Below are 14,777 nucleotides of genomic sequence, written 5' to 3'. Positions count from 1 at the left end.
CCACGCCGCTGCTTAGATTGAAATGCAGAACTCAAGCCTCTTTCATCGGGGCGCAGACTTCCTTTTACTCCTTCCTTTTGCACTCTTGCCGCCTCCTCCCGGGGAGAACCCGAGGCCCCGGCGGCCGCGGGACAGAGCCAGGCCGGGCTACCGAGGCCGTGCGAAGAAAAGTTTCTTTCTGGAAGCGCAGCCTAGGGCCGGCTTGGGGTACGGCTCGGAGCAATGGGTGAGTGGCTGCGGGGGCTCCCCGCTGTCAAGAGCGGCGGAGGGAGGGAGCGGGCGGGCCAGGACGGGAGGGCGCCCGCAGCGGCGCCCCCCCTGCTCCCGCTGACGGGTTTCGCTGGGTTCCTACCACGCTTGCCGGGACTGCGCGGGTCTGCGCGCCTGCTACCGGGTGGCTGTGGATGCCCCGTGCCCGGGTGTGGCATCGCAGGGTCCCGCAGTCCCCCCCCCACGGGGGGGCGACCCAAGTTGTGTTTCGCTTGCGCTCACGCAAGCCAACGAAGCAGAACAAACAGACAAGAACCACTACCACTCCCAAAACTCTCCCTCGCCCGCCGGACCACTGCGCGGGTCTCCGGGCGGGGCGCTGGGCAGAGGAGGACGGGGAGCGGCCGCGGGCTTTGGTGCGGAGCCGGCCAGTCCGAGCGCGTTCGGGCGTCCAGGCCTCTCGCTCGCCTCCCGCGCCTCCCGAGACTTCTCGGGCACTCGGAGCCGCCTGGCGTGCGCCTCGCCTCTGGGCTGGTCCGCAGCGGCTGCCCGCGCAGCAGGAAGCAGGGATGTAGGGAGGGGGTCCGCCTGGACCTGGGGGTCGTCCGGGACTGTGCGGGCCGTGATTGTGGGGGCAGTGGCGTCCGGTGCTGCTGCTCTCAGCCCCGGGCCCACGTCTTGCGGGGAAGGGCGCGTGCGGGCCAGCCGCCCTGCGCCCTCGTTTTGCACCGGGGGAGCGAGCGGGCACGGGCGGCCTGTCCCAAGCGGCGGGTGCGCGTCCCCGCGCGCTGTGTGTTCGTTTCGCAGAGCCAGCCTTCGGGGAGGTGAACCAACTGGGAGGAGTGTTCGTGAACGGGAGACCGCTGCCCAACGCCATCCGGCTTCGCATCGTGGAACTGGCCCAACTGGGCATCCGACCGTGTGACATCAGCCGCCAGCTGCGGGTCTCTCATGGTTGCGTCAGCAAGATCCTGGCGCGCTACAACGAGACCGGCTCGATCTTGCCAGGAGCCATCGGGGGTAGCAAGCCCCGGGTCACGACCCCCACCGTGGTGAAGCACATCCGGACCTACAAGCAGAGGGACCCCGGCATCTTCGCCTGGGAGATCCGTGACCGCCTGCTGGCGGACGGCGTGTGCGACAAGTACAACGTGCCCTCGGTCAGCTCCATCAGCCGCATCCTGCGCAACAAGATCGGCAACCTGGCCCAGCAGGGCCATTATGACTCCTACAAGCAGCACCAGCCCGCGCCGCAGCCCGCGCTGCCCTACAACCACATCTACTCGTACCCCAGCCCCATCACGGCCGCGGCCGCCAAGGTGCCCACGCCACCCGGGGTGCCCGCTCTCCCAGCTTCGGTGGCCATGCCTCGCACCTGGCCCTCTTCGCACTCCGTCACCGATATCCTGGGCATCCGTTCCATCACCGACCAAGGTAAGGGCTTGAAGGCCCGACGCGTGAGATGCGAGCCCCTCTCCTGCCCGCTCACCGCCGAGGGGTCCCCGGTGCCTCTCTAACCCGCCACCTGAGGCCTTTTTCTCTGGAAGCAGGAGGAGGCTTCCCAGTGGGGTGTCCTGATCTCATTAACTTGAAACTCCTGCCCCTGTTTCCTTGCCACACACAGTCTGCTGCCTCATCTCCTACTACCAGAGCCGTAACATCCCCCCAGCCCTGACACATGGTTCGCATTTTCCACCCTCCCCCGCCTCTCGCGCCGCGCTGCTGCCTCCTCCGCCGGCGCTGGCTCACTGAGAGCGCGCGGCCGCCGGGCTTGGGGCGCAGCCCGGGAGGCCGAGCCGGCGTGGGGCTGCCGAGCTGGCCGTGCTGGACAGCTTGTTTGGGGGATCCCAGGCGGCTGCGAGAAGAAGTTCGGTGAGCAGTGGAAATTGCAGTGTTCTCAGATTCTGGCAATCAGACCACATTTGCTCAGGCAGGAAGTTCAAATGTCACCTAATTGGTTTCGTTCTTATGCTTCACTTCATTTTCCTCGGAAACGGAGGTCCCGAAAGTTATTGCTTGGTAACTTACATGTAGCTCGGTCTGACAGTCTCTCTTTCTCTCTCTCTCTCTCTCTCCCTTCCTCCTTAACAACCTAGCATGTGTGTATCTATCTTGGAAAGTGGCACGGGCCACTCCCTGGCCGTCCTTTCTACTGTTCTCCCCAGCCTGCCTTTTGCTTCAGTCTGCGGTCCCAGGGACTGCCAGCTTTTGCACGTTTTAAGCGTTTGCCAGCTCGCCTTTTCTGCAATCAGAACGGCATCTGACCCTTCGGTTCAGTTGGCCTTCCGGGAAAGATCTGAGTTTGTTTTCTTTTACTGCGCTGTTATTAAAAAAAGAAGAAAAAGAAGAAGAAGAAGAAAAAGGAGGTGCTACCGTCTTTCTTCGTAGGGAGAAAAGAAAGTCAGAATACACTCCATGCAGAATTGAACTAATTGGGAGATAGCTTGCTAATGCCTCACAGCCCTAATGTTTCCAAAAGCACAGAGGAGAAATTAAATAAGGGGGGGCATAACTCCTTTAATTATTTCCTGCCTTTCTCGTTGCCACCACATTGGCACAATTATCTTTTTAAGCAATTAAAGCAGGGCCCTGATTCCTCAGCTCCTTGCCCCTGTCTTCTGGTTTTTGGATGGTGGATTTCCAAGTGCTCCGCTTTGCCTTGCGCGGCAGCCGCCAGCCACTGGAAGCAGCTTTCAAGGGGGAGAGTTGGCCCTTGATTTATAGGATAAACTGACCTCCCTGACATTTAGAGGAAACCCCTGTGCCTGGGAAAGTGTGAGATCAGCAGAAATGGGGGCTCGCAGGGGGATCTCGGTTTCTTAACACAACTTCAGGCTTGTGTGTACCAGCTGCATTTTGTCTGGGAAGGCAATGGGGAGATGAGCGCTTTTGGACCCAAACAGCCTTTCCTGGTGCAAAACTGGGAGCCCGGAGTTTCGTTTGTTTAGTGTGGGAGGTACGGTGGGAAAAAAAAGTCTCCTGTCTGGAGATTCTACAGACAAATCAAAAGTCAGCTGGAAAAGTGTTGGATTATGGTGAAAATTTCACTGTAGTGACTGGTTGGTTCTGGGCAGCTTTGGGCAGTGTGGTTTCTGATCACCCCCTGCAAATGCCCTGTGGATGGAAGGAAGTGCTTAAAGTGCTTAAAACCAGATTATAAGGGACTTCCTCACACTTCACTTCATCTATAGTACCCGAAGATGAGGATACGTTCGAATGCCAGTGATCCATATGGACTATTCGGGTGCGCTGCAGCCAGCACCTTATAAGGCATAATTTGCTTCTCAAGAATAGAGGGGATAACTGATGGCTTTGTTCCGTTTCTTAACTTATTTCTACTTTCGTTTTCTTAAACTTTTTCTTTTTTTTTTCTTTAAATCCCTCCCTCATAAACCCCACTCCTGACTGTACTTGCGGCATTCAGAGTGGTAATCGCGTCATTGTTTTGAAGTCAGAGGTGCATAACCACACATATTTAATGTGTACGGATTTTGCATGCGCATTGTGGGCATCCTTGGGCTATTTGCAAAATATTTTGCAGGTCCTTTGTTTTGTCTTTTGGCATACATTCCAGATAGTCGCAGCGCAACCAGAGGCTCCTAGGGTAGAGGCACCTTTAGGTTCTTTCCCTACTTTCAATCCAGCCTCTTTGTCCATTTCCGACGTAGCCTGGGGAGGTGGAGAAGCAAGCGCGCAGGCATCCAGATTTGGGAAACTCTGAGGGGCAAAACCTCAGATTTTCTCCACTAACAGTCTTCGGAGTAGCGCAGAGGGGAGCTGGGAAATCGAAGGTTAGTGGGAAAGTTGGGGGTGGGAGGAAGCTTCTCCCAGGCGTTGCGGAAAGGCCTTTTTTCAGGAGAGCGAGGCTTGGCCAGCCACGGGCTGGCGGAGGGGATCCCCGCTGGGAGGCCGGGCCGGGTCCTGGCCGAGGTCGAGGGGGTCTCTGGGAGCGGGTTGGATACCTACCTGATACCTTCTCCCGCTTCCCAGGAGTGAGCGACAGCTCCCCCTACCACAGCCCCAAGGTGGAGGAGTGGAGCAGCCTGGCCCGCAACAACTTCCCTGCGGCCGCTCCCCACGCGGTGAACGGACTGGACAAGGGCGCCTTGGAACAGGAGGCCAAGTACGGGCAGGTGAGGAGGCGAGCACCGGGGCCAGGGGGACCAAAGGGGACCGCGGGATTTGGGCCATGGAGGACCCCCAGGTCCCATCCTGAGGCAGGCCCGAGCTGGCCTCCCCTGTTGCTGCCAGGAACCCGAGTTCGAGGCTCTGGCCTGAGAGCAAGCGCAGAATTGAGGCCTGGATCCCGCCGGCCTCCGTGGCTGGGGATCGCTGCTCTAGTCTGCAGACCCCGAGGCTTCCCCAGCGCGTGGGCGCAGCACCGGGCTGACGCGTTAACCTTAACCTGGGGTCGCACACTGCCGCCTGCGGCCTGCGGCCCGACGGGGCGGACCCCGGCTGCAGCCCCGAAACCCGTGCGCGTGGCTTACCCCGCGCTAGCAGGAAGAGGGACAACCCGATAACTCGATAGTAAAGTGACCGTTTCCTGATTGAAGGTCACTCCGTCATCTCCCAAGGGAGGTTGGTGAGAAAACCTCAAATTACACGGACTGGCTGCGGACCGTTTAATTTTTCTACCCTTCCGTCCCTCCCCCGGTTCTCCAAAAAGAAAATTCAAAACACCCGTTCTGTGTTTTATCTGACAAAAAAGCTAAGCGACCACTCCAACAGACGCCCAAGAGGGTCGGAGTCTAAATTCATCACCACGCCGGAGTCAAGAGTTCAAAACTCTCAGAAACCGGACCTTCGGGCCAGCGGGAGGTTTCCCGGAGCAAACCTGGCCTGAACCTCCAGCTCCAATGCCACAGCCTCAGAGCGCTGTTTGGGTTGTATTAACACTCCGCGGGGTTTTCTCATATGTCCACATCAACTTGTAAAATTAGGTCAGAACGTGCTATTCTTACTCTCCCCCAGGGAAGAAAACTCCGGGTGGTTGATTTTGTGTGACAATTTTCAAGTCCACTTCCCTGCTCGCCCTTGGTTGGTGGGAGCACAGAGGAGTAGCTTTCCCCGGAGCCAATAGCACAGAACTCGGCTGCCAAGGCAGCCACCCTCTCTGCCGTCCAGAGCGCTGAGAAGATCTAAGGGGGCAACAGGCAGTGGAGGACCGTGGCAGAGGTGCCCCAGCTTCGGAAGCAAGGTGGTTATTTCTTCACGATTAAAATGCCACGTTGTAGAGATGTCCCCAGGACTCACCGAGTGGGTGCCACCTTATGGCACTCAGGAATCCCTCATTCACCCCCCAAAGAGGGCTTCGGAATGTGCGCGGAGGATGGACAATTCGTACATTTAAGTTCATTTTCCCATCAGCTTTTCGAAACCCTCTCTGATCATTGGTGGTTATAAATGGTGTTTAGAGATTGACTTTTAAAAAGCTATCACTGTTTATCAGACGTCTCATAGGGGAAAAAAAAGTGTGAAGGCATGTTGTCACCCACAGATAGAGGCGGTGCACAGCATGCAGTGTAGCCTAGTAGCAAACGTTTAATAGGTGCCCAGCGCTTTTGATTAGGTCATCGTTTCTTGGAATAACATTGTGAAGTACAGAGTTGAAAAGTAGCCTCTAATTCCCACATGTAGCTAATGAACTCCACTTAAATGTAAAGCAAACTCATAATGCAAAACAAACAAACAAACAAAAACCTTCGTAGTTTTCTCTCCCTTAAGTTATAGAACCAGCATTTAAGCTTGTTTGGCGATGATGAGTTTGTATAATACACTTCAAAGCCAAACTGACAAGTTACTCATTTTTTTTTCTTTTGGAAAAATTTTAAATAGTTTCAAGTAATAAGCCGTGTATTCTAAATGTTAAAATTTGATTACATTTTACACAATGAAGTGCAAAACACTAATTTACCTGATTTATAGAAACAAGTAATTTAAAAGGGGCCAAAAAAATACTGCTCTAGATAGTGAAGAGAATGCAGAATAAAAAGATACAGGTATGCTTAACTTACTCATAGAACGTTTTTAATTGCAATATGCTAATCTTCTATCTCATGATGTAATTAGAAAATTCAAATGATAGAAATATCAAAACATGAAAAGTTTGGAAAGCCAACATAAATTAGTGGCTGCTCTGTCAAGATCGTTAGAATAGTCTTTTTGCTGAAGGTTTGCCAAGTAAGGCACATGCAGGCTGTATCATTTTTGGAGCCATTTTGAACCTTGGACATTGATGTCACTGAGGGTAAAATTAAGTCTATCCTAACACTTGCTCAAAACATGCCAAGATCAAGTGTGTTGTGCAGTCTAGCATATGTGTGCATTCCCCTCGCTCATATTCAAAGAGAAACTTTCTTGCTCAGAGTCATTTTCCACAATGTAACCAGCATATTCCAACTCAGTTGTGAACCCAGGCAACAGCTCTCCCTCTCTGTATAATGAACAAAACTTTAAAGCCTTTCACCAAAAAAAAAAAAAAAAAAAAAAAGGAGGCGGGGGTGGGGGAGTGGGGGAAAGAAGCTTAATAAAATTACTTCCTCTACAATACTTTCAGGGTATTTGCAGTTGTTACTAAGTAGAGCAATAGTATACAATACCTGTTTCATTTCAGGAGAAAATTCAGATTTCAGAATCATAGGGCTTCATGTGTATTTTGCCAGAAGACACCTGTAAAATTACCAGAGGGTTGAACTGGCAACCAATTATAGATCCTATTGTTTAGCATAATGTAGAGTTTCTATTTGCAGCTTCAACTGTAAAGAAAGATGTCCTGTTCCTGGTAATTACAGCTGTGTGCACATTTCAGCAATGTGCATAAAACAGCTATTTGTGAAAATTTAGTTTAGAATATTCAAATGTCTTACAAATTAATATAACACTTTAATTGATATTTTATAGTACCATAAATAAGTCCTTGTTGTCTATCTCTGGAACAGAATATTTAAATTTTTTAAAAAGCCCTTGTGTAATATCGGACTAGAAATCTTTAATACCAACTAATTCTGACTGACACCAATGTTTTCTGGCTCCTAAAGCTGGTTTTATTCTGTGGAGAGTGCAGTACTGATGTTGAATACAATAGAATGGCAAAAGAACATTCTATGAAGAAATGGAATGTATCTGTCCTTTATTATAGTATTTAGAGAATTAAAGACTTATTTTTTTCCAAGTAGTTTGTAAACAATCTTATGGTTTTAGCAGAATTTTCTACAAACAGGCCCTACTTTCTTGGAAAACACGCATTATGAATCTCGTGTTCTAATTAAACTAATCCTAATGCTGATTGTAAGCTTTTTGCATCTTTCTTTTGCAGTTGGATGTGGTGACTCTGATAACAGTTTTGTATAATATTAGCTAAGAAACGGAGATTAGTCTATAAATATTTGAACTTTAAAAAGTCAGAACAACAATTGTGAAAGTAGTTGGATTTAAAGGTATAATTTAAACCTGGAATTCTCACACAGCATTCATCTGCATTAGAAATAAAGTTAATATTGCAGAATCCTGGAGCTAATTTCCCAGCACATAATTTTAAAAACCTGTGATCTTTGTGCACATGGGGTGCTCAGAATGAGGTTGTGCTGAATTTCTCTTTGTTGCAGATAAGTTAATTCTTGTTAACTTATCATTTTATAGAGAATAACTTCTTAGTTAAGTATCAATAGAGTCTGACATTCACGTTATTATGAAAAACATTCTTTGGCCTTGTTAACTTTGAACTAGTATCTTTAAAAAAGTTGGATCACATATCAATAAAACATGTTTCTATAAAGTAGCAGAAACATGTAACAAAACTTTTAGATTAAAAGTAATTAGAAGGCAGCAACCTGGGAATGTTCTTATCACAAATGAACGAATGTTCAAGGCGTTGGATATATTAAACATCTTGATTTTATCATCATACATTGAATACATGTATTGAAACATCACATTTAACCCTATTCATATACACAATGATTATGTCAATTTAAAAGAAAATAAAACTGAAAAAGCAAAAAACTGAAGGTTGCATCAATTTTAGTATATGTTAGAAGTGTAAGATCTGGACAAGAAAATAAAACACTATAGCAGCCTCCAATTACTGGAGACATTTATTTATACAATCTAAAACTAAGCGTAATTGAGATTGTTTTGGATGGTTGTTGGACCATATTTACAGTGACCATTTCCTTTGATCAGATTTGCTGGACTAGGTCATTGCATAATGAATTGGAAGAATGGGTAGTGAGAAAAATGATAAAAATGAAAAAGAAAATTCTGCTTACTTCTCAGATTTGAATTTTTTTTTTTTACTTGTGATGTCAAGATTAAATTTCTAGGGGAAGCAGATTTCTCTTTGTGGTCAAATCTACTTTAGGATAAAGCCAAGGTAAACTCGTTTTATTTAAGGAGGGAAACAGGTATTGCTGATGAGTGGATGACAGGCTATGGGGAGAGAACCTGGCATTGTGATTCACATTCTCTTCAATAGCAAAATTGTTGAGTAGACAATTCTGAATTTGAAAAATAGTTTGTCACTTTTCATTGTTAGATAGTTGTCATATAAATTTGTGTGTGTGTGTGTGTGTGAGAGAGAGAGAGAGAGAGAGAAAGAAAGAAATTACAAGTGTTTGAATTCTGATGTTCTGATGCTAGGGGGAAGGAATAAAAATGAACCAACAATGACTCAAATAATGAAATGACTAGGTTAGAATTCTAATTTTTTTCTCAAGAGCTTTATTTGTTTTGATTACTTATTGTGTAATGCTTATTCCGTGATGCCTAGCATTATGTTTTGCTTTTAAAGCAACAGTATCACATCTTTTGCTGTCACAAACCTGAACTAGCTTAAGTATGCAAACAGCTATGAAACATCTAAGATGAGTTCTGTTTTTATGGGGATACAAAATGATTAAGGGAAATCCCTGTCCTCAAATGGTTTGCAGTCTAGCCCTTTGCCAAATCAGCTTTTCAACATATTCGTTAAACTTTTTTTTTAAAAACTGGCAGATCTACATTTTTAACATTTTAGAACAAATGAAATAAACCTCATACTGTCATTCCTCTTGGGGTACGCCTAAGAGAGTTACACTGCATCACAAATATTTTTGTAGACTCTTCCTCTAATGCCTGAGTGAGGCAGTATGCCTTTTCCTAAAATATCCAGCAAAGAGAATAACTTGTTTTTCGCAGGATATGCAATAAGGTCTGTAAATCTTATTCTCAAAATTAGGCAGGAGGTAGTTCATTAGAGAAGGCCTTTGCATGCCTCTTCCAAGGCAGGAATTCTCCTGGCCTTCATGGAAGATCCACATGAAAAAGGGGTTGAGGGATTGAAGTCTTATTTATGGAATCTTTAGGTAAAGTCATTTTCAAAAATGAGATTTCCATTACATGCCCATTGCTGGGGTTTCATTTGGAAAATTTGTTTACTCTTCCCTGGGGATTCCATATGTTGGTTGATATATAAATCATATTTACAATCCAATTAAATAGAGTAATTTAGCATGTTTGCTCCCACTATATTTATGGTGTACATTTGGTAGTCTCTACTCAGCCTAACTAGCTTTTCAGATTAATTACATGCCCTTCAACTGAAAACATTAAACAGATTTGGGAAGTTTAACTCATGTACTCTTTTACTGGAAAGAATAAACAAACATCAATGCTACCTGTAGTTGTTTTTCCTTTGCGGTGGAAAATTTTGCTCTTTTGGTGATTGCTTCATAAATAACAATTACTTTACCGAGATTTATATCTTTTACTAATGTCATGTTTCAAAATTAATAGCGAGAAAATTGGTGTGTTTATTGAGTCATTAGAATGAATGAACAGTGAAGGTGGCAGGAGGCAAGTACATTTTAGAGCACGTTTGTTCTTTCTTGCTTACTCCTTCCTTTTCAATTTCTGAATCCGAACTTTAAAACCAAAAAGTAAATTGAAACAAAACCCCTCGACTCCTAAATCTAGGTCACAATTTAACTTGAGGGGAAACTAAGAGCTATTTTTATACTGTTTAAGATTTTGATTTTTTTTTCAACAAGCACTTTAACCTTCCATTGCTTATTCTACAAGATGAAGTCAACTCTCTCCATGCCTTCTCCTCCTACCCTTTCTGCAGTGCGGAGGGTATTGCATCACTAAAATGACACTAAATAAATATTGTGGATTTTAGAGGACATTGAACTACTTAATGCTACCAAGAATAAGAACATAAAGTTGGTGCCGTAAGCCTGAGAAACTGGACAAACATGGAAAAAACTACGTTATTTTTTTTCACTTGATAAATGAATATGGTCATGGAATAAGTAAGGCACCTGCTCTGCTTCCCCCTTCATCCCAGGAGCACTAAGACTACAGTCCAGCCCAGCCTGGCTTCAGAGTATGGCATTCCAAGGGAAATGCACCAGAGCAGAAAGAGGTGTGTCTGTGTAAGGGGGATATAGAGGTTCTAGAACAGCTGAAAAGCCCTAAGCAAAGGACACATCTGATACAGTACTAGTTTGAAGGGCAAAGATATATAGGGAAGAAATAGAAGACGCTAAAGCAAGAGTCTCAAAGAGAATAGTAATTTGGGTGATTGATAGAAATACAAAGAAAAAAAAAAGAGTAGCTGTGATGAAAAGTAGAGTTCACCAACAGATGTTTTCTGTTAATTGGATCCTTGTTTCTGTCATCTGTAATGGGACAATTTTTAACCTTATGTGCTTTTAAAATATGACGCAAAGGTTTTTTAAAAACAATTTTAGTCTGTGTTCTACTATGTCAGGTGCAAGTTAGCGAATAGTGTAACAATATCATCCAACACAGGATGCAAAAGTATAGATACAATGCCACTACATAACTGTAGTAGGATGATTTGCTTCCAAACTACTTTCCCTATAGGTTATTGGGAAAATTCTAAATAAAAATGATCAGAATTATAATCTCTAAGCAAGTTAGGTTTTCCCACTATTTAATAGCTGGGAGATACTTATTTTGAGATACTTAAACACATGTCTCCTTTAAGACAAAATTTGCCACTTTCAAAAAGAAGGAAAAAGAATTTCTTTTTTAGAAGTAAAGAAACAAGTGAGGCTTAAACAGTGAGAATCAGATTCTAGAAAAGCAAAGATTCTAATTTCTTTAACACATGGCATTGACTTTGCCAGTTGGCCCAAGGTAAATGAATAAATCCCTCATTTATACCTTCCTGTATAAAAAAGAGATTAAGATCCCACTTATATCCAACAGTGATGTTTAATAACTTTTTTGATAAAAAAAACACAGCATCATTCTTTGGACTCTTGAAATAAATTTTAATTTGAATTGAACATTGTATTATTTCATGATACATTACCTTGTAATTACACAATAAACTCAACTGCTTCTAACAAGGTACAATTCATTACTCCTCATTACTCAGTAGATATGCTGGGTAACTTCTTGGTGTTTGGGACAAAGGGGATACTCAAGAAACTTTATTTTCCTTTCTCCTTCCTCATTTTTCAAACAATAGACATTGACAAATAGAACACAAGGTGTATTCTTATAAACCAAGAGTCAAAATCCAACCCTCTATTTTTTTCTTATTTTGTCAGAAACCCATGAGCCATGTTAACTGACACCCATGTATGTCCACTGTTTGTTGAGAAAATTTTATCTGAGATTGCATCATTGCATTCTCATAGATGTGGAAATGAAAATAATAATAGCTCAATAAATTAAATAAAAAAAGCAATTTCTATGTTGCACGGGTATTGGAAAAAAATCATCTAACATTTGTCTGAATTATTTAAAAATGAAATCAGTTTTTCTTGTACTAGTGTTTATATTATATTTTCCCTAGGAAGTATGTTGATACGTTAGTTTGTTCATGTCTGTCTCAGAAACAGGATTTACTCTCTGTTTTTAAATCGGGTAGGAACTGAGAGAAAAACATTAAAGCAACTGAAAAGGATGCTGAATGTTTATGCCAGAATCTGGATTAGAAATGACGGTGTTTTCGTGTTGTTAATAGTGACGATACCAACAATAATTTACTGGATGCCAAGAGAGCAATGGTTTCTAGGCAGACTCGCTTGCCACAGCAGCTGCATTTTGTTTGCAAAAATTTTACATCTAATTCATTGGAAGAGATGAACCCATGTGACTTTTAGAAACTCACACAATAGGACCCCTGAAACTGTGCAAGTTGAACTTCTGATTTCAAAATAGTGCATGTGCAATTCTTTTTTATTTGGATACACAATTTCTTTTCTGATAAAATGGCTCTGGAAAAAAAAATATCTCCAGTCTCCCTAAAATCCAATTCTTAGGAGATCAAGTGCCTCATTTCGCATGTCCTTTGTCCAGCCGGCATTTTCAACATGATGCCTTAAGATTTGGTCCATGTTTTATTTAACAAAGGTCATGCTCATTTAGCGTTTCTAACGTGACAGCTTACGCTCTGTGCCCGTCCTTACTGGAAATGAAAGCTACACCCAAAAGGCCCGTCACACATGCCTCCATAAAAGCGCCAAACAAAACCCAGCAAGTGCTGGAAAGGTTGACAAGGGAATCATGGATAAGCTGGACAGTCTAAGCGCATTTAGTTGCCATTCATTCCTTCCTCATCCTGCATCTCCTCCATCCAGTTTTCCAGAGGGCAAGAGCAAATTTTCCAGTTGTAACTTTCACACAATTTTTGTAAAAAATATAATATCCTGTTTTTTGGCATTATTATTGTTATTATTGAGTAGCAAGACTCTAAAAGCCTTCAGAATATAATTAAGGTTGGAAGTAAAAAAAAAAAATCAGAAAGCAGAGCAAACATATTGTTCGTTTACTCAGAACAGTACTTTGGCTTCTTTTAGAGAAATCTGTGGATTGTTGACCCGTTGTAATGTGATTGCTTTTCACTTCTCTCTTCCTGCTTCTCCCAGGCACCAAATGGTCTCCCAGCTGTGAGCAGTTTTGTGTCAGCGTCCAGCATGGCTCCTTACCCTACCCCGGCCCAAGTGTCACCTTACATGACCTACAGCGCTGCTCCTTCCGGTTATGTTGCTGGACACGGATGGCAACATGCCGGCGGCACCCCACTGTCCCCCCACAACTGTGATATTCCCGCGTCCCTGGCGTTCAAGGGAATGCAGGCGGCCAGAGAAGGGAGTCATTCAGTCACTGCCTCCGCACTCTGATGGGCGCTTCGGGCTCCAGCAGCTTCACCGGCTCCGGGTTCCCCTCCGAGCACGCCTCCAACCTCCCCTCTTCCCAGGTGTCTCCTGCCCTCCACCTCGCCTGCCCCCGCCGGGAGAGCTGGCTCTGTGGAATGACATCTTTTGTGCTGATGACACTTAAATATTTCTTGCCATAACTTCTCTCTTGCAGAAAACCTGACATGACTTTAGGATTTAAAAACAAAAGCAACGTTAAGGATTCAAGGAGACATTTGTGTTGCCCACACACTGTTTTTAATGTAGTGGAGAAACCTACACCCCTCAAAGGGCTTAAGGAACTTTCTAGTCTTTGGTAAAACCACACATGTATATTTATTCTAAATCGATCTGAACTTTTGAAACGTGCAATTATTGAGATTTTGCAAAATCAATAAAGGAAAACACATATAGAAAAATGCTGTATCCTCTAATCAAATAAGGTGTCCAAGTAAGCCTTAATGCCTCATTAGGAAACCATGCAATGATTGACGTGTTTGAGTGATCCTATTGTTGAAAGATGACCTATTGTATTGAAAAGTATGTGTAGAATTCAAGCAGTACCGAATTTAGCTCGTCTTGGTGTTTTATTGCAGTTCCAAATACAATGATGTTTATATTTCCTATTAGATTGTAAATATGGACTCTGGATGGTGCATTTGTGTCTTCATTCCATAGGATAACTCCCCTCTCCAAGCCTCATCCCCTTGTCTATTTTTCCTTTTCTTTTTTTTGTTCTGTTGACTTTTCTGGCAATGTCTCCGAGTGGTGGTGGGCTGCTTGGGCTCCTGCACCTGGACTTGCCCCCGTATGTTGTGTGTACAGTGAAGGCTTCAACATTTCATGAAGGACACTTTCTACAGCAGAGGACTCAAAAACAAACACCTAAATAAAACAAGCCAGTCTCTCACTTTACATCCTAATCAAACAACACACATGCCAAGCATATAAAGGCAAGAAGGTAGAAAATATCTGAGAAAGAAGGCGCTAAAGGAAGTTACTTAGAAACTTAGGTTTAATGTGAAATGCTTTGCAAAGACACTTAAAATGAACTTTTTTTGTTAAGAAAACCACTGTGAAACGAAATTGTACTGTTGTTGGCTTACCTGTGTGCTCAACGATCTCAACCCCACATGGTGTTGTAATGTAAAGAAAATGGAAAATTTTGCTCCAGTGAATGTAATGATGGCTTGCTGTGAAGTTTACATTATTGTACAGAAGCATATTTCATATGTAGGCAAACTGGTGATGGTAATGGAAATACACCTGCTATTTAATTTTAACAAATTCCCTTTATTCATTTCTGGACTTAACAGAACACACTTTTACTGACGAATCTTTCCAGACCAATCTACCTTACATTATCATGTTAATAATTGCTATGGGATACTTGTGTGTGTGTGTGTGTGA

General features: G+C 44.3%; 1 protein-coding gene across 2 annotated transcripts; it reads left to right on the top strand.

Moving 5' to 3' along the window:
• Positions 1–26: 26 nt before the first annotated feature.
• Positions 27–14,697, top strand: PAX9 (paired box 9). 2 transcript variants are annotated; one of them, XM_040969205.1, is made up of 4 exons: positions 27–226; positions 1,018–1,644; positions 4,201–4,343; positions 13,098–13,352. In XM_040969205.1, the coding sequence occupies exons 1-4, from the start codon at positions 223–225 to the stop codon at positions 13,350–13,352; spliced, it is 1,029 nt and encodes a 342-aa protein (XP_040825139.1). In that variant the 5' UTR covers positions 27–222. The 2 variants fall into 2 exon arrangements, with proteins under 2 accessions (XP_040825139.1, XP_040825140.1); XM_040969206.1 differs by having other exon boundaries at positions 34–226; positions 4,204–4,343; positions 13,098–14,697.
• Positions 14,698–14,777: the final 80 nt, after the last annotated feature.

Source organism: Ochotona curzoniae, unplaced genomic scaffold (assembly GCF_017591425.1).
Source record: "Ochotona curzoniae isolate NIBS_2020 unplaced genomic scaffold, NIBS_Ocur_1.0 scaffold_4701, whole genome shotgun sequence".
Taxonomy (NCBI): Eukaryota; Metazoa; Chordata; class Mammalia; order Lagomorpha; family Ochotonidae; genus Ochotona; species Ochotona curzoniae.
The sequence above is the reverse complement of the archived record's forward strand: the minus strand, read 5'-3'. Positions and strand labels throughout refer to the sequence as shown.

Bases quoted from the DNA above. Each gene is read 5' to 3' on its own strand.
- PAX9 (XM_040969205.1), top strand. The intron at 1,645-4,200 runs GTAAGGGCTTGA...CCCGCTTCCCAG, and splicing joins CCGTTCCATCACCGACCAAG to GAGTGAGCGACAGCTCCCCC. The intron at 4,344-13,097 runs GTGAGGAGGCGA...TGCTTCTCCCAG, and splicing joins AGGAGGCCAAGTACGGGCAG to GCACCAAATGGTCTCCCAGC.